The sequence below is a fragment of the Sus scrofa genome, chromosome 13 (genome assembly GCF_054392235.1).
Source record: "Sus scrofa isolate SSC_HxYL_T2T_F1_AM1 chromosome 13, Sscrofa_HxYL_maternal_Yorkshire_Landrace_v2.0, whole genome shotgun sequence".
Taxonomy (NCBI): domain Eukaryota; kingdom Metazoa; phylum Chordata; class Mammalia; order Artiodactyla; family Suidae; genus Sus; species Sus scrofa.
The window spans coordinates 69,481,370-69,501,064 of NC_139395.1; the positions used below are offsets into that span (position 1 = coordinate 69,481,370).

Below are 19,695 nucleotides of genomic sequence, written 5' to 3' on the forward strand. Positions count from 1 at the left end.
GTCAGAAATGGGACTCTTAAATTGCAAAGCATGGTTTGTCAAGCAGTCTGATTCCAAAGAATGTTTTCCTACCCCAGGGTTTGTGCACTTGCATTTATATTTGGCTTGGAACTTTCTTTTCTTTTCTTTTTTTTCTTTTTATGGCCACACCTTTCACATATGGAAGTTCCTGGGCTAGGGGTCAAATCAGGGCTACAGCTGTGGCTTACACCACTGCCATGGTAAGAGCATATCTGAGCTTCTTCTGGGACCTACGCCACAGCTTGCAGCAATGCTGGATCCTTAACCCACTGAGCAAGGCCAGGGATGGAACCCACATTTTTACAGAGACAATGTAGGGTCCTTAATCCACTGAGCTTCCATGTGCACTCCTGGCTTGGAACGTTCTTGCCCATACTGCATGACTATCTCTTTCTCAAACTAGATCTCAGTTTAGATAGTTAGAGAGGTCTTTTCCAATCAGTCAGCTTAAAGTACAATATCCTAACTGATTGCTTATTCAGCATATTTTGTAACATGCCCATTGTGTTGAGGCATTGTTCTCAGAATTATGGGTCAAAACAAAAAAACCCAACCAAAAATGGTCCAAATTTTTGTTTATCTGAAGTATTTATCAAGCTTTAGCATACATCTGGTAGGCTTGGAAAAATGGACTCTTTGACCCCTGAGTGTCTGAATTAGTAGGTCCCGGATGGGGTTCAAGAATTTACATTTCCAACAACATCCTAGGTGCTGCTGGTCCAGGGAACCCCACTTTGAGAATCACCAGCTGAGTGGGTAATGCTCCTCTCAGCCCCATGCTTGTATCTTTACTGTGATCAGCAAGTCTTCTCTGTCTTTGTTTACTTGTCCTTCTTCTCTCTCCCCCTGCCAGAATGGGGGCTTGATGAGGGGGACTCACCTCTGATTGTCCCCAGTGTATCCCCATTCCCGGAAGAGTGACCTGCCCATAGTAGGCGCTCTGTGGATACTGAAGGGCTGAGAAAGGGCAAAGGCTGGTGGACAGCAAGAGCGTTCTCCCTTCTGCCACTTTCAGGATCCGTGAGGAAATCTTGGCAGGAAGGACAGAGAGCACCCAGGTTCACTTCTCCAGTGAAAATGTCATGATAACCCAAGGGAAAACATTCCTTTATGCCATAAGGGGGTGAGATTGTAGAGCTGGTGGGTGAATGAAAGAGGAATCATGTGTGAGAGAGATGATATTCAGGAATGGTGGGCGCCCCCGTCGAAGGCATGGGTGGTGTGAGGGAGGATGACCCTCTGACATTTAAGCATCCTGAAAGTTTTAAAAAGAGTTCCCCAAATTAGGGTAGTAAGATAACCCTTGTTTAGAGCTGTCGTCATACCCATGGTTTTTAGATTAGTGAGAATTCTGTGCTATGACGTCTTCCCATATAGGCAACAAGAGGCAAGTCAGTCAGCTGTACTTAATGTTTGGAGGCAGACCTTTGTCCCCTGCCAGTTACAGCAGAGCCCAAAGTGTCTTTGTAACTCACATCTAACATCTTAAGGAGTTTTCTAAAAAGAAATGTGTTGGTATCATTTGACACCCTTTGCCATGAATGATTCCTCCAAGAGAAACCAAATGTCTTAGTCTGGCTGCTGTAACAAAATACCATTGACAGGGTGGCTTATAATCAGCAGTTCTGGATGCTGGAAGTCAAAGACCAGGGTGTGAGCAAACTCTGGTTCTGGAGAAGGTCCTCTTCCTGGCAGCAGACAAGTGCCTTCTTGTCTCCTCACATGGCAGAAGATGGGAGGGATCTCCATGAGGCCTCGTTTATAAGGGCACTAATTTCATTCAGGAAGGCTCCATCCTCATGTGCTAATCACCTCCCAGAAGCCCCTCCTCCTAATACACCACCTTGGGGATTAGGTTTCAACATATGACATGGGGGGCACCCAGAGCTCCCATTGTGGTTCAGCGGGTTAAGGACCCAACATAGTCTCAATGAGGATGTGAGTTCAATCCCTGGCCTTGCTCAGTGGGTTAAATATCTGGCACTGCCACAAGCTGTGGCATAGGCCAGCAGCTGCAGCTCTGATTGGATCCCTAGTTGGGAATTTCCATATGCTGCAGGTATGGCCATAAAAAGAAAATAAAAGGAATTTGGGAGGGAGAGGGACACAAATACTCCATCTATAGTACCAAGTAGGCTTGGCCCAGGAGACATACGTATAATTTGTTTCCTGGGCATCCGATGACAAAAGTAGCCTGAGCACAAATGAAGAGTCACTAGCTGCTTTCTGCTTTGGATCTCTTCCAACCTTAGATGAGATCCAACCTGGCGTATGGAAGGACTTCTGGCGAAACTATGAACCCCCTGTGATTGCAAATTAAATGTGGCAACTCTGTTCATTTTCTGATCCAGGGGATGTGTGTAGCTCTCACCAATGCTATGTGCCTAGGAACCCAAGTACCCAAGGGGAATTTGGTTTGAGAGAAGACATGAATTTTGTTTTGTTTTGTTTTTTGTCTTTTAAGGGCTGCACCTGCAATATATGGAGGTTCCCAGGCTGGGGTTGAATAGGAGATGCCACTGCCAGCCTATGCCACAGCCACGGCAGCACCAGATCTGAGCCATGTCTGCAACCTAGACCACAGCTCATGGCAATGCTGGATCCTTAACCCACTGAGCGAGGCCAGGGATCGAACCTGTGTCCTTATGGATACTAGTCAGATTAATTTCCTCTGAGCCACAATGGAACTCCGAGGTATTTATTTATTTTTTATTTTTTTAACAGCATGCATGTTATTTAATTTCTTTTCTATTACTTAATGAATTTTACTATATTTATAGGTGTACAACAATCATTACAAAAATATATTACAGCATTTCCATCCTCTGAGGTTTTTAAAATTGTGATTATTTATATATGTATGTATATACATTTAAGAGTATATTTATCATAAAATTTGGCATTTTCATCATTTTAAGTGCACAATTTAGTGCATTAATTAAATCCACAATGTGTGTAACCATCACCACTATTTGTTTCCAAATTTGTTTCCAGCTTTTTCATCACTCTAAACAGATACTCTGTATCCATTTAGCAGAAATTCTCCATCCTTCTCTAACTGCCCCTGGTAACCAGTTTTTATTTCCTGTCTCTTTGAATTTGCTTATTCTAGATACTTCATATAAGTGGAATGATACAATATTTGTCCCTTTATGTCTGGCTTGTTTCACTTAGCATAATGTTTTTAACCTTCGCGTATGTTGTGACATATATCGCAACTCCATTCACTTTTCATGGCTGAATAATATTCCATTTTATGTATATACCACATTTTGTTTATCTGTTCATCTCTTGATGGAAACTTGTATTGTTTCCATCTTTTGACTGTTTTGAATAATGCTGCTATGAAAATTAGCTATCCGATATCTTTTGGGGTCTCTGCTTTCACTTCTTTTGGGTTTATACCCAGAAGTGAAATTGCTGAATCATATGGTATTTTTACACCTCATTTTTTGAGGAATGGCCAGACTGCTTTCTAGAGTGGCTGCACCATTTTTGCCTTTCCACTGGCAAAGTTCAAGTGTTCCAATTTTTCTACTCCTTACCACCACTCCTCACTTTCCGTTTTTCTGATAGCAGCCATCATAGTAGATGTGTGGTGGCTTCTCAGTGTGGTTTTGATGTGCATTTCCCTCATGATTAGTGATGTTAAACATATTTTCATGTGCTTATTGGTCATCTGTATGTCTTCTTTGGAAGAATGTCTCTTGAAGACTTTTGCCCATTTAAACATGTGTTATCTTTTTTGTTGATAAGTTCAGTTAATGTGGGCCTCTAATCCAACATGCCTGGAGTTTTTTTGTATTAAAAACTCCAGGCATGTTGAGAGAGTAAACCCTTATCACACATATGATTTACAAATCCCTTATTCCATTCCGTAAGTTGTCGTTTCACTTTCTTAACAATACCCCTCAGTGCACAAAGTTTACGTTTTAACAAAGTCCAATTTATCTATTTTTCCTTTTCTCCTCATGCATTTGGTATCATATCTAAGAATCCATTTTGAAATCCAAGTTCATGGAGATGACAGGAGGATTTTTTGGACTAGAAGATCAAGTCAACATGTATCATGTCTTTGCTTAAGACAATACATTGGTTCTGTGACTCCTCTAACTTACATGCCAAATTTTGTGCTCTCTCTGGCACTTACAGGTGTCACTTTATTTACCAGTAAATAACAATGAAGCATTTTGGTATAACATGAATAACCAATCCATCACTGCTTTGGGGGCCTGACTGCTGCCATCTCCTGAGGTGTTACTTTGAGAGGTGGGTGTCTAGGCTCACCATGGGGAGGATCTGGAATATGGTGGTGGGTCTGTCATACTTGCTGCTCTTTTCCCTTTATGCAGGCTGAGTATTCACTGAGCTCTCCTGGGTTTTAAGAAACACATTTAACATTTGGCCTTGTTTCAAAATGTTTTGAAAAGTATACACACCCAAGCATGTACTTCTTTCAGAATTCCACTCTTGATGCTGAATGAAGGAATGAATTCTGAGCTTAGTTTATTAATTGTGCTTGTTGTTCTTAAGGAAAATCAGATTGTGGTACCTTAGGTAAGTATTAACAAGTCACTCTGGTAAGGAAGAGGGAAAAGCAGAAAGGTTAATAGAGTGGAAAATAGAAACAGGTCACCGTCCTGAAAAGGCGGGGTCAACAAGAGCCAGGAGGTTTAAAACTCAGTGAAAAACTGGTCACATATAAGTCTCCCCTCAAAAGTACCACTTAAAAAGTTGGTTCTGGGGTTCCCCTTGTGGCTCAGCAGGTTAAGAACCTGACACAATTCCCATAAGGGTATGAGTTTGATCCCTGGCGTCACTCAGTGGGTTAAGGATCCAGTGTTGCCATGAGCTTTAGGGTAGGTTGCAGACTCCATTTGTATCCTGTGTTGCTGTGGCTGTGGTGTAGACTGGCAGCTATAGCTCAGATTTTCCCCCTAGCCTAGGAACCTCCATATGCCATGGATGCTGCCGTAAACAAAGTAAAAAAAAAAAGAAAAGAAAAAATAATTGGCTCCAAATCCAGCGAGCACACATGCCCATGTACTTAAGGTAACAGAGTCCATATATACTGGCAATAGGGCTCAGGTCATCCTGAAGGTGGTTCTTATAAAAACTCCTTTTTCCATCAACACCCAATGCCCCTTGTCCCTAAGACTCAGCTCCTAAACCAAATGGGCAGGTTTTGTTTGTTCATTCTGGATAAATGTTAAGATTTGCAAAGTCCACGTTGTCTTAAACACTCTGCTTCTCCGAAAATGGAAAAGATTAAATCATTTTTAACTGGGATTCATTTAGCTCCTCTGTGCTTCCAGTTCATCAGCATGGAGAAACTTCTTTATGGAGGTGGTTGTTTAGTGCCTTTGGAACCTTGTGTCCTCTGCTTATGACACTTTAGAGATCACTTATGGAAGGAAGAGCTGATTGGGTGGCAGCAGGGGTTGTAAAACCTCTCTCTTTGACAGGGAGTCAGGGGCATTAGTTTACACAGCAGGGGACCATTCAGGAGAGTGTTTCAGAAGGCTGGCTAATTAGAGAAGCTCTGTGGCCCTAAAACAAAATTGCCTTCTTCATTATATATTTGATGGGACCGTTTCGTCATATGAGGTACTGGTCCTCTGGATGGTGGTGAAAACTGGTAGGAAAAGCTTTAGCTGGAAAGTAATAGGGGAGGAATCTCACTTTTTTCCTAAGCTCCACCTGATATTGGGTGATAGAAAATGGAGTCTTGACTAGAGAAATGGGTTCTAGCCAGAGGTCAACTTGCACTTTGCAGAAGACAATTCTAAGCTTGTAAAGTTTCTCGTCTGCAATGTCATGGAAATGGAAAGTAACAGTTATAAACAGCTTTATCCTAGAGTTGGAAAAAGAGCATGAAATGGGTAACAGGTTATCCAGGCGTTTAACAACTAAATGCTTTCTTCCCCCAAATTCCTATGTTGAAGCCCTAACTTTCCAGTGTGATGGTATTTGGAGGTGGGACAACTGGGGGGTGATTAGGTTTAGATGAGGTCATGAGGGTGGAGCACCCATGATGGGTTAGTGAAGAAGAGACCAGAGTTTCTTCTCTCTCCCTGCCACGTGAGGACACAACAAGAAGGTGGCTATCTTCAAGCCAGAAAGAGAGTTGTCATTATAGCCCTACCATGCTGGCACTGTGATCTTAGACTTCCAGGCTCCAGAGCTGTGAGAAACAAATTACTATTGTTTAAGCCACCCAGTCCATGGTATTTTGTTATGGCAGCCTGAGCTAAGACACAGGCAGTAGTTAGGAACTTCTCCCAGAGTGCAAATCCATGAGCCCCTGTCATGGAGACGTGACTTCCTAGCACAGTAAGTGTGGGCGGAGAGAACAGGTTTCACTTCACCTCTCAGCCTGTACAGCTCTTTCACTTTGTGGGAGTTGCTTCTCTAAGTCATCTTTGTTTACTTATCTGCAAAATAAGGATAATAAACTCACCCCCATCTCATAGGCTGTTGATGGTTAAGCAAGTCAGTACATGTAAAATATTGAGCATAGTTCCTAGCACTTAGTAGGTAGTTTCTAGCATATAGTAGGTGTTCAATAAACGTTGGCCATATTGAATGTGGGCTTATAGTCAAGTATTTGGCTTCTCCCTTCCTCTTTTTTTTTTTTGTCTTTTTTTGTTGTTGTTGCTATTTCTTGGGCCGCTCCCATGGCATATGGAGGTTCCCAGGCTAGGGGTTGAATCGGAGCTGTAGCCACCGGCCTACGCCAGAGCCACAGCAACGCGGGATCCGAGCCGCGTCTGCAACCTACACCACAGCTCACGGCAACGCCGGATCCCCCACCCACTGAGCAAGGGCAGGGACCGAACCCGCAACCTCATGGTTCCTAGTCGGATTCGTTAACCACTGCGCCACGACGGGAACTCCCTCCCTTCCTCTTAATCTTACCACAAGGAGCCATTTGGCTCCTCCTGCCTCTTACTCTTACCACACACCTTTTATTCTTGCTATTCTTACCACATACCCTTAAACATCCGCCATATTGAATGCAGGTTTATGGTCAAGAATTTGGCTCCTTCCTGCCTCTTATTCTTCTATTGCTTTATGAGTTCAAGCCACTCTGGCTGTCTTTTCTGTTTGTTTTAAATGAACCCTGTCTCTCCCACCTCAGGGCCTTCCCATATGCTGTGCCCTCTGCCTGTAACATTACCCCTGTCTCTGCGTAGTTAACTCCCATCCACCAATTGGCTCTCAGCTCGAGACTCTCCTTGAAACTGTGGCACCAGCTCTTTTGTCCACCCCCTACTCTAATCTGGTTGATATTTTTTAAAAGTATTTGTGTGATGATTGGATTTTTATTTTCTTTCCCACCAGACTGTAAACTCTACGGCAACTCATTATGGTGCTAAACCCAGCAGGCACAAACACTCCTGGCTGAACAAATCCGTGCTGGCCTCTGACACAGCTCCCAGAGAGAGAGTGATTCCTCAGAGCTGAAACTGCTGAATTGAACCCACAAAGTCTGGGGTTGCAGCTAAAGAGAGGAGGGATGAACACGAGTCAACTTAATCCTGATACATATTTTTTAAGACTCTGATGTCAAGGGAGTTTCTTTTGGCTTTTGAGGACTGTGATGAGAATCATTGAATTGGTAAGCAAGTTTAACTTGGCAATAGCCCCATTCAAGCAAGGATCATTAATTTCTCATCTGTCATTTTAAAAAGATGCAGAGCGCATGGAGGTCAGTGTTCTGCCCTTGAAAGGCAAAACCGTGTTAGGACAAATCACATGCCTCCATAGACTATGCCCTTTCAGGATTAGTTGAAACTGGAAGCTAAAAGAAAATGGATCATTTAAGCAGGAAAACCCATTGAATGAAACCAAAGAACCACACTTTGTTTTCTAACTGCTTTAGGGAATTCTCATTTAATCAAAATCAAGTACAGCATTTGCCATGAGAATTCTTGCATCTTATCTCCATTTTAGTGATTTCTTTTTAATTAGTTGATGCTTCGCAGAAATTCTAATGTGCTTAAAACAATGGAGAAACAGAACTAAAAGTGGGGGTTGAGTTGCTTCTGGCAGAATTGTCTTTGCTTCCTTGGATTTGGGCAATTTTGCTACCAAGTAACCTATAACCTAATTCTGAGGCTTCAGGTTGCTAATTATTTTGTTAATTTTCATATTTTAGTTTATAATCCTACTTAGTTCTCCAAGTCGTGTTCCCTAGGCAATGTACAGTCAGTCCTGCCTCATCATATTTGTGATTCTTGCTTTTGGGGGTGTCTCCTCTTTTCATTTAAAGAATGAAAAGCTTCATTTGTGGCTCTGAGTACTCTATTTTTAGACATTGTCTTATGTTTTTGCCAGTAGAGTTAGAATGTTCTGTCCTTTAAAACTCAAAGGGAACTGGGTGAAATGTCTGTCTCTTTGAAATAATTTTTTCTTTTTAAATTGTAATTGTGACTAGGTTAAAAGACTAATATAACTAGAACAGACATTGACTTCCTTCTTGAGAAGCCCATGGAAGTGGAGTGGTGAAAGGGAAAGGGTTTGGCCTCAGGTGGATGCAAACTCAAATCACATCTCTGTCTTCATCTGGACAATGTTCTTAATCTGCATCTAAGCTGTTGACAAGGCCATTGGCCTGGCAGAACTGCCTCATGAGTTGGTGAGATCATGAGGTCACATGTTTTGCATATGCATGTGTGCTGGTCTCCGAATTGGTGCTATCCAGTAAAAATAAGAGGAGTTCCCATTGTGGCTCATTGGTTAATGAACCTGACTAGCATCCATGAGGACGTGGGTTCAGTCCCTGGCCTTGCTCAGTGGGTTAAGGATCCAGCATTGTCGTGAGCTGTGATGTAGGTCCCAGACTCAGCTCAGATCCCGTGTTGCTCTGACTGTGGTGTAGGCCGGTAGCTACAGCTCCGATTTGACCCCCAGCCTCTGAACTTCCATATACCGCATGCCAAATAAATAAATATGACAAATAAATGAATAGTTTGAAAAATATAGAGCTGTCGCATTCAGTTAGTCTAAACTTGGGATTTTTGCACCTTTAGAGGAGGAATTAATGGACTTTGGGGGCACATAAATCCTCCAAACTTATATGCAGTTTATTTGTGTTATTATACGTATATTTTTCTGTGGAGAGAATTGATGGCTTCCATCAGATTCTTGAAGGGCCAAGGAAATAAAAAAGTGTAAGTGGTTGTGGTGGCTGAAAGGTCTGTTGGCTACAGGGGACGTTCTGTTTACACAGGAACCAGGGTTTCACGTCTGGGAGAGCAGAAGTTGTAAATCGTCTCTTGTCGCCCTGACCCGAAAAAATCCTTTACCTTGCCCACTGGCTCAGAAATGCCTGTGCTTGGAGGTACATAGGAGCTCAGACTCAGTGAAAAATGGCAGATTCACGTCTCCTGGCTGATGTTCACTCCAGGGCATCCGCTGGTGAAGTGTGTTTATGTTTTGGTTGAGGGCACAGGACTGAATGCATCTGAGTTAACAGCACACGTGGCAGTGACCTCTCCCCTGTAGACATGGTGAGCAGGGCTGAGGGAACAGGTGTTGGGTTCTGCATTCTAATCCATTTGCTTATTAATGAGCCCCCTTCGTCTCCTTGAATTTCCTGCTCATTGACAAAGTGACTACTTCTCAGGTCTTTTCCAATTCCTTTTAGGAGTCGGTTTGCCAGTGTTGGTTTGGGAAATGTATTACATTGCAAATTATGAACAAGTGTAACCATATGAAAAGGTGATATAAAAAACAAGGATCTGGAATTGGATTTGAATGTTTGTCATTTTTCATTTCCCTCCACGTTCTCATATGGGCATAGGCTGACCCCCTAAATCCAGAGGCACACAGGGCGCTCTAATCAGAAACCCCTTAGCTTGACTCTGATGTCACTCAACCGTTTAGGTTGGAGCTCTCTGGGAAAACTGTGGTGCTAATAGTCCATCTTTGGCAAAACTAATGTGGCAGATGTAATTATCTTTTCAATGCTTGGTCTGGAAGAGGTAATGAACAGATCTCTTCATAGTGAGGAATAAATACAACAGTGTCTTAATCTTCATTAAGTTGTGCTATTGGAATTATGACTACTAATTGGCCTCAAGAGAGGAATGTGGGTTAGACCAGAGTGTGTGGGAGGAATCCATGTCTGAGATGCCAATATCTGGCCATTTCAATCAAAATTTCTGTGAGAAAACCAGCTGCCTGGCATTGTGGTAAAGGAAAAATGATACCCTTTCTGTTCATTCATTCATTCACTCAGTTGTGTATGTATGTGTGTCTTTTTAGTAGTTATTACAGCTGAAATTTGTGTGATCACTATAACCAGGGAACAGTTTGTACTAAATTTATTATTTAGGATCCTGTGTGTTATTGGAGTCTGAAAGGTAACAGTTTTGAAGCCCACCCACTTTGGTGACCCTTGTTATTTTATGAGACTATTGTGGAATTTGCAGATGCATTTTAGAAATGGAAAGTTAGGTTTAGCTACTCAGAGATGGTAGGTATTACCAACAAATAGGTAGCAATGGTTGCAATAAATCAAAGAGGTTTCATTGACTACACAACCTTGGTTGACAAACTTGTTCACGGTTATTTTATTTTTTCAATTATTATATTTTTGGCTGCACTCATAGCATATGGGAGTTCCTAGGCCAGGGATTAAGTCCAAGAGCCCCAGTTACAGCCTAGGCCTCAGTAGCAGTAATGGTCAATTTTTAACCCAACTCTCAGGGCTGGGTATCAAATCCAAGCCATGACAGGGACAGTGTGGGATCTTAACCCATTGTGCCACAGTGGAAATTCCCATTTTAGTTTATAGGATATTGGGCCAAGCTAAGGCTTTCTGCAAGACAGTCAAAATTCAAGATTAAATGATGCAGTTGATTCCTTTTTTTCCCGACAGATCTTGGTTTTACAGCTACTTTGGGATTTCAGGCAGAATGAAGGCACTGGAGGATCTGAAAGACTCAGATTGTTCAAAGCAGCAGGTAACACAATGAAGGTTAAAAAAATAAATAAATAAACACAGCAAAAGGCTTTTATTTTATAGGCACCAGTGCAAAATGAGGAATCACTTCAAAAGATATCAAATAGAAAATAATTTATTTAACTTCATTTTACTTAATGTTTGTAACTAATCATGATTTTGTAAATCTCGTAAAAGTCCGTCCCTTCGAACCTACAAAGCAAAGGTTTACTACAATAAGCACTTAAAATTCCACAAACCATCTCCATCCACAACTTTCCTGTACATGCAAAGTCTTCCAACGGCTGCAATATTTGCAAACATGCTTTAAACTTCCACAAATCTGCATTATATTTTGCTTTCTGTTAAAACCTTTACACTCTCTTGGGAACTTTGACCAGAAAAATGTTTAAATATGTATCCCAAATCTAAACACTGCTGGTATCGTTATGTGTATTGAATTGTTACCAAAGAGTTTGGTGGCTTTGAGTTGAAGCTCTGACCTAAATAATATATTAACGGTCACCCATATGAAATACATTCAGCAAAGTAACATTATAAAATAGAGTTCCATTAAAAATACATACTGGCAGTCATATCTGTGGTTTCGGCAGGAAAAAAAAGCGTGTTTAACTTTTTTTTTATATGAATATAGGTTTAAACAAATTCTGTGAAAGTATGCTTAATAAAAGATCTTTTTGAAATTTAAACACTTTATGTAAAAGATAACAAGTAAAAAAGTACCACTGCTATTTGAAAAGAGCTCTGTTTGTTAATATTGCCTTCCAAGATAGATCGTTATATGGGTGGTTTTTCTCCACTTAAAATAGAGCTAGGACACCCAGAGTTGTAGGGCTCGCCAATTTCGACTATAAACACGATGACGGTATTTATCTTATATACAAAAACTTGCCACATTGAACGAGGCAGGAATTTCTACCCCAATGGTAGTGTTCTCCTTTCTGTACATAATGCAGAAGTGGAAATTATACAGTAGTCACCGATAGGAACGAATTGTATACTCTAGTGCCGTCTGGAGATTTCGTGCCATGGGTTAAGAGTTCTTGGATTGTCATCCAGTTATCAAATATCTTTTTATTCCTCTTCTTCATCATCTTTTTGTGGCTGAGTTCGAGGATGTTCATCTCCTTCCGGTCGTCGGCCCCTTGCTGCTCCTTCAGGCAGTCGAGCCGGCTCTGCATCATGAACTCGCGCCTGCGCCTCTGCTCCTTGGCCTTCACCACATGCTGCTTCCTCTCCTCCTTGCTCCAGTACCGCCCCATCTTCATCTCGCTCACTGCATCGTCGTCCGTGGTCATGCCGCTGCGCTCCTCCCGGATCTTGAGTGCCCGCTCCCGCAGCAGACGGTCCCGCACCGGCCGCTTGGTGATGTAACGTGTCCCGTCGCTCCGGATCTTCACTTTCCATTCCATCCTCGGCTCCAACTGGTTGGCGGAGTTCAGGTCCTTGCACATGCTCACCAGGCTCATCTGGCTCTGTGCGTACTCGACAGCCGACTTCTGCTGGATCAGCTGCATGTAGCTCTGGTAGTGCTGCGCATGCGCTGGGATGTGGGCGTGCTTGTAGGGGGAGTGGGGGAAGGGCGACAGGTAGGAGCCACCCAGCTTCTGGCCAGGGATGGGGCTGCTGCTGTCGTCGCTGGGTTTCCTCTCCTTGTTCTCCAGGGTCTGGCTGGGGTCAAGCTCTTTAGGAGAGGGGCTGTAGTCAGGGGGGCCCACTTCGGGATCTTCTGTGATGGAGAGCAGATTCTTTGAGGATGGCCCGTAAGCTTCCGCGGCCCCAGCGGCGCCTTCGCTCCCGGGACAGCCGATGCCCTCGGCTGCTCTCCTCAGGGAGTTGTCTGGGGACATCTCTAGGGTGAGCGGGGTGCTCCGGCAGCTCTCTCCGGTGTTGTAGGCGCTCGAGCTGTCCTTGTCGGACTTCTCTGGAAGCTCGGTGATGTCCGAGAGCTCGTGCCGGCGCACATCCACGCTGGTGTTGTAGTTGCGGAAGCCGCTGTTGTGCAGCATCCAGGACTCACGGTACTGCTCCTTGAGTTGCTGCATCTTGTGCGCGCGCACGATGCTGAGGCACTCCAGCTCGATACTGCGCAGCTCCTCGTTGAGCAACTCCAGCTCCTTGTCCACGCTCTCGGGGTCGCTCTTGCTGGCGTCCAGGGGGCTGCTGGGGTAGTATAGGCTATAGGGGCTGGCGCTCTTCACCTGGCACTTGAGCTCCAGCAGCTCCCGGAAGCGCTCGCATTCGTCCACCGGGATGCCCAGGTAGTCGGCGTCAGCGCAGTCTGCGGAGATGAAGGACTCATTGCTGAAGGGCAGGTCGCCGCTGCCCAGGGTGTCTTGGCTGCATGTGAGCTTCCTCTGCCCCGCCAGCGGTGGGGAGGACACAGGGGCGTCGTCGCCGTTGTTCTCCTGCTCCGAGCTCTCATCATTGCGCGTGCTCTCATCCGTCCGCCCCACACCACTGTCCTTTTCGTGCTGGTTGGACAGGATGGTGGCTGTGTCTGTGGTTCCGCCGTCTTCTTCTTGCTTCTTCTGCACAACAGAAAACAAACAATAGTCACAGTGAGGGAGGCCAGAGGTGCAGTTCCCAGTTATGACTTTTCCTGAAGGACCAGGGCCTGGGAATGCGCTACCAGCGAACCTCTCTAGGCGCCCTAACTCAGGTGAGTCACTTATCCTCGTTTTTATCACCAGTTTCCCTGTCTGGCAAATGCATATATACCTTCATGAATGATTCTAGCTATTCGAAGACTTTGTGCATGGGAAGCAGGAGACACAGAGGACCTCCTTTAGCTCATAAAGCTCTGGAGTAGTAGTTCTGATACTTCTGACCATGGTGGTAAGTGACATAGCGTAGAGGGGAAGGGAAATGCTTTACTTTTGAAAACCCGACTTTGTCTGCTCTGCGTTAATACTGGCATGTGTTTATTAAACAAACATCAGAAGGTCAGGGGTATCTTGGCATTACCTCTCCACTCTATAAGCCAAGCAGCACTCCGGGGGAGAGTATCCGCTTGCATTTCAATCACAGGCAAACCGAAAAGCACTCTTTCCCTGCCATCTTCCAGGCAGAGTGGTTGTGGGGCAGGAAGAAGGGGGAGGCAAGGAGTAGATCTTACCACGGATGCTCCCCCTAAGGGGAGGGGCAGGCGGGAAGTAGGATGGGGGTGGGGGATGGTGGGGGGTAGGGGTTGTGTTTGTGTGTGTGTGTGTGTGTGTGTCTGTTACCTGCTGCAGCACGCTGGCCGTGAACTGCATGGCCTGATGGTGCTGCTCCTCCAGCATGTCCATGTGCAGGTCATCCAGAAAGTCGTTTCTGTCATCATCCATCCAACCCTCATCCAGCTAGAGAGAGGCAGCAGCCCACACATGTTTCAGAAGAGGTTCCTTTTGCTTTCATTTTATATTATCTTTTAAGAAAGGCCATTACCCCGGGAGAGAACATTTCTAGGGTTCCCTCTGGGAGTCATGGAGATGCAGTCTGCCTGCTGTTGTGATCTAGGACAGAGAGCTACCCCAACCTCACAGCAAAGACAGCCCCCACCCTACACCACAAGTTGGGGAAATCTCTCAGCTGCTGTTTGATTTTTGCAGGGTGAAATGCTTTCACCCCAGTTTACTACTTTCAGTCAGGAAGGCCACTGAGCAGGGGTCAGGGAGCCTTAGCCCAGCTCCCTCTCCTGCTTGCCCGCCCACACACAACTCACTAGGTCCCAAAGAAAATGAACTTGTAGGGAGAGTTCTTTCACACAAGAAAATGTAGATCTACTAACTAGCTGTCAGTCTTGGGCAAGGCCTATCACTTTAATCTCTTTTAATAACTCTCTTGCTCATAAAAGAGCAAACTATTCAGGGGTCTGAGGTCTACTGCCTATGGGTTAAATCTGGCATGTGGCCCATTTTTTTTTTTTTTTTTTAGTTTAATTGGAACATAGCCATGCCCATTTGTTTATGTATTGTCCGTGGCCACTTCCACACTACAATGGCAAGAAGCTAGCCACTGCACCAGAGACCATATATGGTTCCCAAAGCCACTCACATTCCATACGTGGCCCTTTAAAAAAGTCAAAGAAATATTAGCAGACTTTTTCTCAAAGTAAAAACTGTATTATGCATAAGATGTACATCATGATGATTTTATGTGTATATACAAGTGAAAGGATTACTATGGTCAATTAACATATCATCTCCTCACAGTATTTTTGTTGTGATGAGAACACTGAAATTTACTCCTAGCAAATTTCCAATAGTCAATACTGTGTGCCTAACTGTAGTCATCACGCTATATACCTCACCTATCTGCAATTGTAAATGAGACCAGTACACGCACTGGTCAGGTCTTGGGAGGGTGAACATGTTGATGGGCATGACCCTGGCTGTTCTCCATGCCATTATGTTTCTTTCTGTCTTCATTACGATCCCTGCATTAATGAACCTGCGGGGCCTGCAGTGTAAATGCCAGGTAGATGTCAGTGCCACCCTTAAAAGGTCAAAACAAAAAAGAGATTTGAAATTACAGCATGTCAGATTACCTTCCCAGGGTACCGTGTACCTTCAAGTTCAGATTCAATACTTAGGCAGTGTTCTGCAGGCCCAGGGACTCTACTATTGCTTTTAGAACTACAGATGCACCTTCCCGTGTAGGAAGCAGACTCACCTGGAGTTCGGGCCTTGCAATTAGCAAGGAAAAGTTCTTGTTTTCTTCACTGGTTAGAAGAGCCACAGCCTCTTCACGGTTCTGTACCTCTATCCCATTAATCTTAAAAGAAAAAAGAAAAAGGTGAAGTGGAAGACCGTGGCATAATGAGGTTGTGCAAAATCATTCTCTACTGTTTCAGGCCTGCCTCAGTCACCCACTTACAGATGGGACATAGAACTTCCATGTAGCTTGAAAGGAATGCTGCTTTTTAGAAGGAAAGGCCTTGCTCAGACTGATGCAGTGCCTCTGGTCTACCAGGCAGCTTCCATGAGTTAGTTCACAAGATGAGGCTATGTGAACAGAAGTGGCATGGGCTTCTGAAGGCAGCGCTGAGAAAAATCACAGTGTTGTGAAGAGGGAAAACATCTCATCAATTTAATGAGACATAATTAAATACACTCAGGCAGGAATATAAATAGAATATGCTGAAGCATTACTACAGATATTTTCAAATAATATGGGAGAAAAAAGAACAGTGGGTCTGATGCGAACATTCTGCAATTATACAGGTGTTTCATGTCCCCATTTTGACACTGTGACTTCTTTGGGTGAGAAAGAAGGTCAAGGGGGGGGACTCTCTCACTATCACACCTGATAACTTTCTTGCAGGATTTTTGGCTCCTGTTCTGGCAACTTCGAGCTCTGCTGGCCTGGGGTTCTCAGCTCCAGAGGATGCAGCAATGGTCTCACTGAGCTGCAAGGTGAGCCTTCTATCCATCTGACTCTTGATACCAGTGAAGCAAGAGGCAGCAAAGGGGGTGATGCTACTACTGGTTGGGTGATTGATCTTGTTACCAAGGGGGGTAGGGTTTCTATGACAAAATGGAGTTAAGGAGGGCTGTGTAAGGAACTCAGTACTCCCATGCCCATGGGGAGGTGCTAGTGGAAATCTACAGCAAGTACTGCTGAGGATTCAGCCCCTTCAGATATGAAGGTTTGGGCTGAAGTCTGGGGAGGTGTCGAGTAAGCAGAGGAAACAGAAAATGAAAATTACTCACAGTGAGCTCTGTAATGATATGTATAAACACACTGGATTAGAAATGAGACGGTAGGAATGAGCAGAGGTAGAAGCTAAGCTAAGCCTTCTAGCCAAGAACCAAAGAATCTCAATTTTTTTGAGATCAGAAAAGACTGTAGCTTAAAGAGAAACAATGGTCTCATTTTGACTCCAAAGAGCAAAGGGTGACAGATAAAGAAGCTACTCTTAAAAGCTATTCCAGCAGTTCCCACTGTGGTGCAGCAGGATTGGCAGCCTCTCTGGAGCACCAGGACATTGGTTTGATTCCCACCCAGCACAGTGGGTTAAAGGAACCAGTGCTGCCACAGCTGCAGCATAGGTTACAACTGCAGCTCAGATCCCTGGCTTGGGAACTCCATATGCCTCAGGGCAGCCAAAGAAGAAGAAGAAAAAAAGCCATTCCATATAGTACTTAAAGGTGGAGTCCTAAAGTGTAAGAGACTTCTTTAACGTGAAGTGATCAGTCTGAAATTTATCTTTCAGAGAAAGCTAAAATGAGATTGTGGTTCATAAATTGCAGACTTATTTGGCCCAGTGATATGTTATCTTTGGCCCAAAGAGAATGAAAGGAAGTGAGGTGAGCTGGTATAGATCCTGTAAGGTGCTGGGGTGGCTGTCTTAGACCAGGCATCCTCTCTCCAGTTTGTCTCAGGCCTCACCACTTCCTGCTACCTGGTATTTTTCAGTTTGTGCTTCTGTCATTAGTATAACATGAATTAACTTCACCACATATTTGATTTTGTGAACCCTGTTCACGGACTTCTGCATTTGCAACCCTAAATCTATTTCTAGAACCAGTTTGCTCTTCAGTGATGGCCAGAGGAGCTGTCTGGAAGCTGACCTACCTGGATAATTCGGTCTCCTTCCCGGATGCGCCCATCCTTGGCTGCGATGCTGTTGGGGTCGATCTGAAACACAGAGCAGACATCTCAGCACTGAGGGAGTGACTCAGACATGCACAAAAATAAATACTGGTGCTTCCCAGCATCCGCTTCACTTCTAACACATAGTCATGCGTGGAAATAAACAAGACTCAGTATTGTGCAAGGAGAGACAAACATGGACTCATCTGGTGCCAAGCCCTTTCCAGACTATGTTCCCAGGTCCCTGTGTGCCAACCGTGCTACACAAGAGCATGCACAGACCCCACCGACCTGAGTGGGTGGAGATGCACAGCCAACTTTTGTTCCATGCACAGGAAGGAAAATCAGACGTGTGATGGAGAATAGGTTAAAGGGTACCCTTCATTACACTAACTAGCAACTGTCTCTTAATTGTTTTACCAAATATGTACATTAAACTTTGGAGAATAACTTTAAAAATTAAAGATAGTGGGTAAACCACAAGATCCTACTGGATAGCACAGGGAGCTATATTCAATATGCTGTGATAAACTGTAATGGAAGAGAATTGAAAAAGAATGTATGTATAACTGAGTCACCTTGCTGTGCAGCAGAAATTAACATAACATTGTAAATCAACTATACTTCAATAAAATTAAAAAAATATAATTGAGAGAAGTGGGCTTGAACTTGGGAGAGATACCTCCAAATGCAGTAATGATGGATGAACTTAAGCTTGGTGGAGCAAGTATAACCAAAGGGATAATTATGAAGCCTAGGAGACACATCCCTTGGCTCCTCCCATAGAGACAGAGTTCATTTCCTGACAAAATTGGATTGCTATGCTTGCAAAGATGGGGGCATGTGGTAATGAATCCACACTGGAACTGTGACTTCGAATTGTCTTCTCTGGAAAGGTCAAAATAGCTTCCATCTATGCACTTTGAAGTTGCATTCGAACTTATATGGCTCCAACTATATACACTTGCCAAAAGCAAAAAGAGAAACAGATACAGAAATACTTGAAAAAGTGTAAGTGCTTTCCTCCACCATCCCATTCTGTGGACACGAGATAGGAAATGTGAATCTGCTGTCCCCTCAGGGGTGAACACACAAAACCATGTCAATGGCTTCGTTTTATGGCCAATTGGCAGGCTTCAGGAGGGTAATTTTGCCTTATGTGCTGACATGGGAACTTACGCTCTACAAAGATATGCAACTCCATGGACTGTGGTAAAAGGGACAAAGACATTTGTGTCTTTCCAAAGACATTTCAATTAGCCAGAGTTAAGGCTGGTTAACACATAAAAGGAAGAAAAAAAAAAAACCAAAACACAAAAACCCTCTTTGTCTTGATATGATAGTTATAAAAAATGAGCCTTGATACCTCGCTTATATAAATCCCAATATCATCTTCGTCATCTGTCCGGTAGCACACGGTGAGGCCCAGCTTGTCCTGGCTGTTCATTCTGTAGAGATCCACTTCCTAGACAAAGAAAGGGCATTTCCAGTGAGCCCAGCCAGCAGAGAAGCTGCGAGGACGTCAGATGCTTGAAAAACACTGTTTTCAATGAGGACCTGGATTTCTTTGCATTCAGCTGCGCAGGGAAGTTAACTTACTAAACCAAAAGTGATTATGGACATGGGATCAATGCCCAGGGCATTTCTGACCTTTCAGTCAATATAAAGTCATTTTGAAAATAGTTATTTTATTGATCCCCCAAAGAAAAATTAGCCATATTTCACTCAGCGTTGAGACTTCTGGGATAGGGCTTTGAAAAAGTGTTCTTTCAATGTCTGCCACAAAAAGTATATTTTCCAACCCCGGACCATCCAGCCATTTCAGTGCAAATGTTTCAAATGTGTTTGGTTAGATTATTTCATGTCGTGTTCCCTCATATGCACAGTAATAGAACTTGCAAACAGATTACACATAAATTGATCCAAGGAGGAGGGTAACGTGATAGCACACAATTAATGCTTTCCACAACAGCTGTGATATTTACAGTCGAGAAATTAGTTTCAGCCGCTATTACAGCAAATTAAATAAGATAAAGGCAAAGCGAGTCCAAATGCGAGACACATGAGCATGGGGAATGCTGCTGTATTTGCCAATTAGTCTGCACCTCAGAATGAAGTCAGAA

General features: G+C 43.8%; 1 protein-coding gene and 1 long non-coding RNA gene across 6 annotated transcripts in view; one reads left to right on the forward strand and one right to left on the reverse strand.

Annotated features, from left to right (window-relative positions):
* Positions 1 to 19,181, forward strand: part of LOC146397390 (uncharacterized) — a 270,646-nt gene extending 251,465 nt beyond the window's left edge. For 2 of the 3 annotated variants that reach the window (XR_014823546.1, XR_014823545.1), the window contains 2 exons: positions 7,366 to 7,642; positions 10,910 to 10,994. This is a non-coding gene — a long non-coding RNA (uncharacterized LOC146397390). Of the gene's footprint in view, positions 1 to 7,365; positions 7,643 to 10,909; positions 10,995 to 16,300; positions 16,393 to 17,501 lie in introns of those variants that run through there. The other variant, XR_014823547.1, reaches the window with a different exon arrangement.
* Positions 11,093 to 19,695, reverse strand: part of PDZRN3 (PDZ domain containing ring finger 3) — a 244,609-nt gene continuing 236,006 nt past the window's right edge. For all 3 annotated transcript variants that reach the window (XM_084989038.1, XM_021069221.2, XM_013980617.3), the window contains 5 exons: positions 18,939 to 19,037; positions 17,555 to 17,617; positions 15,650 to 15,751; positions 14,221 to 14,337; positions 11,093 to 13,524 (listed from right to left, as the gene is read on the reverse strand). In XM_084989038.1, coding sequence (XP_084845164.1) covers positions 11,959 to 13,524; positions 14,221 to 14,337; positions 15,650 to 15,751; positions 17,555 to 17,617; positions 18,939 to 19,037 — 1,947 coding nt within the window. In that variant the 3' untranslated portion in view covers positions 11,093 to 11,958. The remainder of the gene's footprint in view (positions 13,525 to 14,220; positions 14,338 to 15,649; positions 15,752 to 17,554; positions 17,618 to 18,938; positions 19,038 to 19,695) is intronic.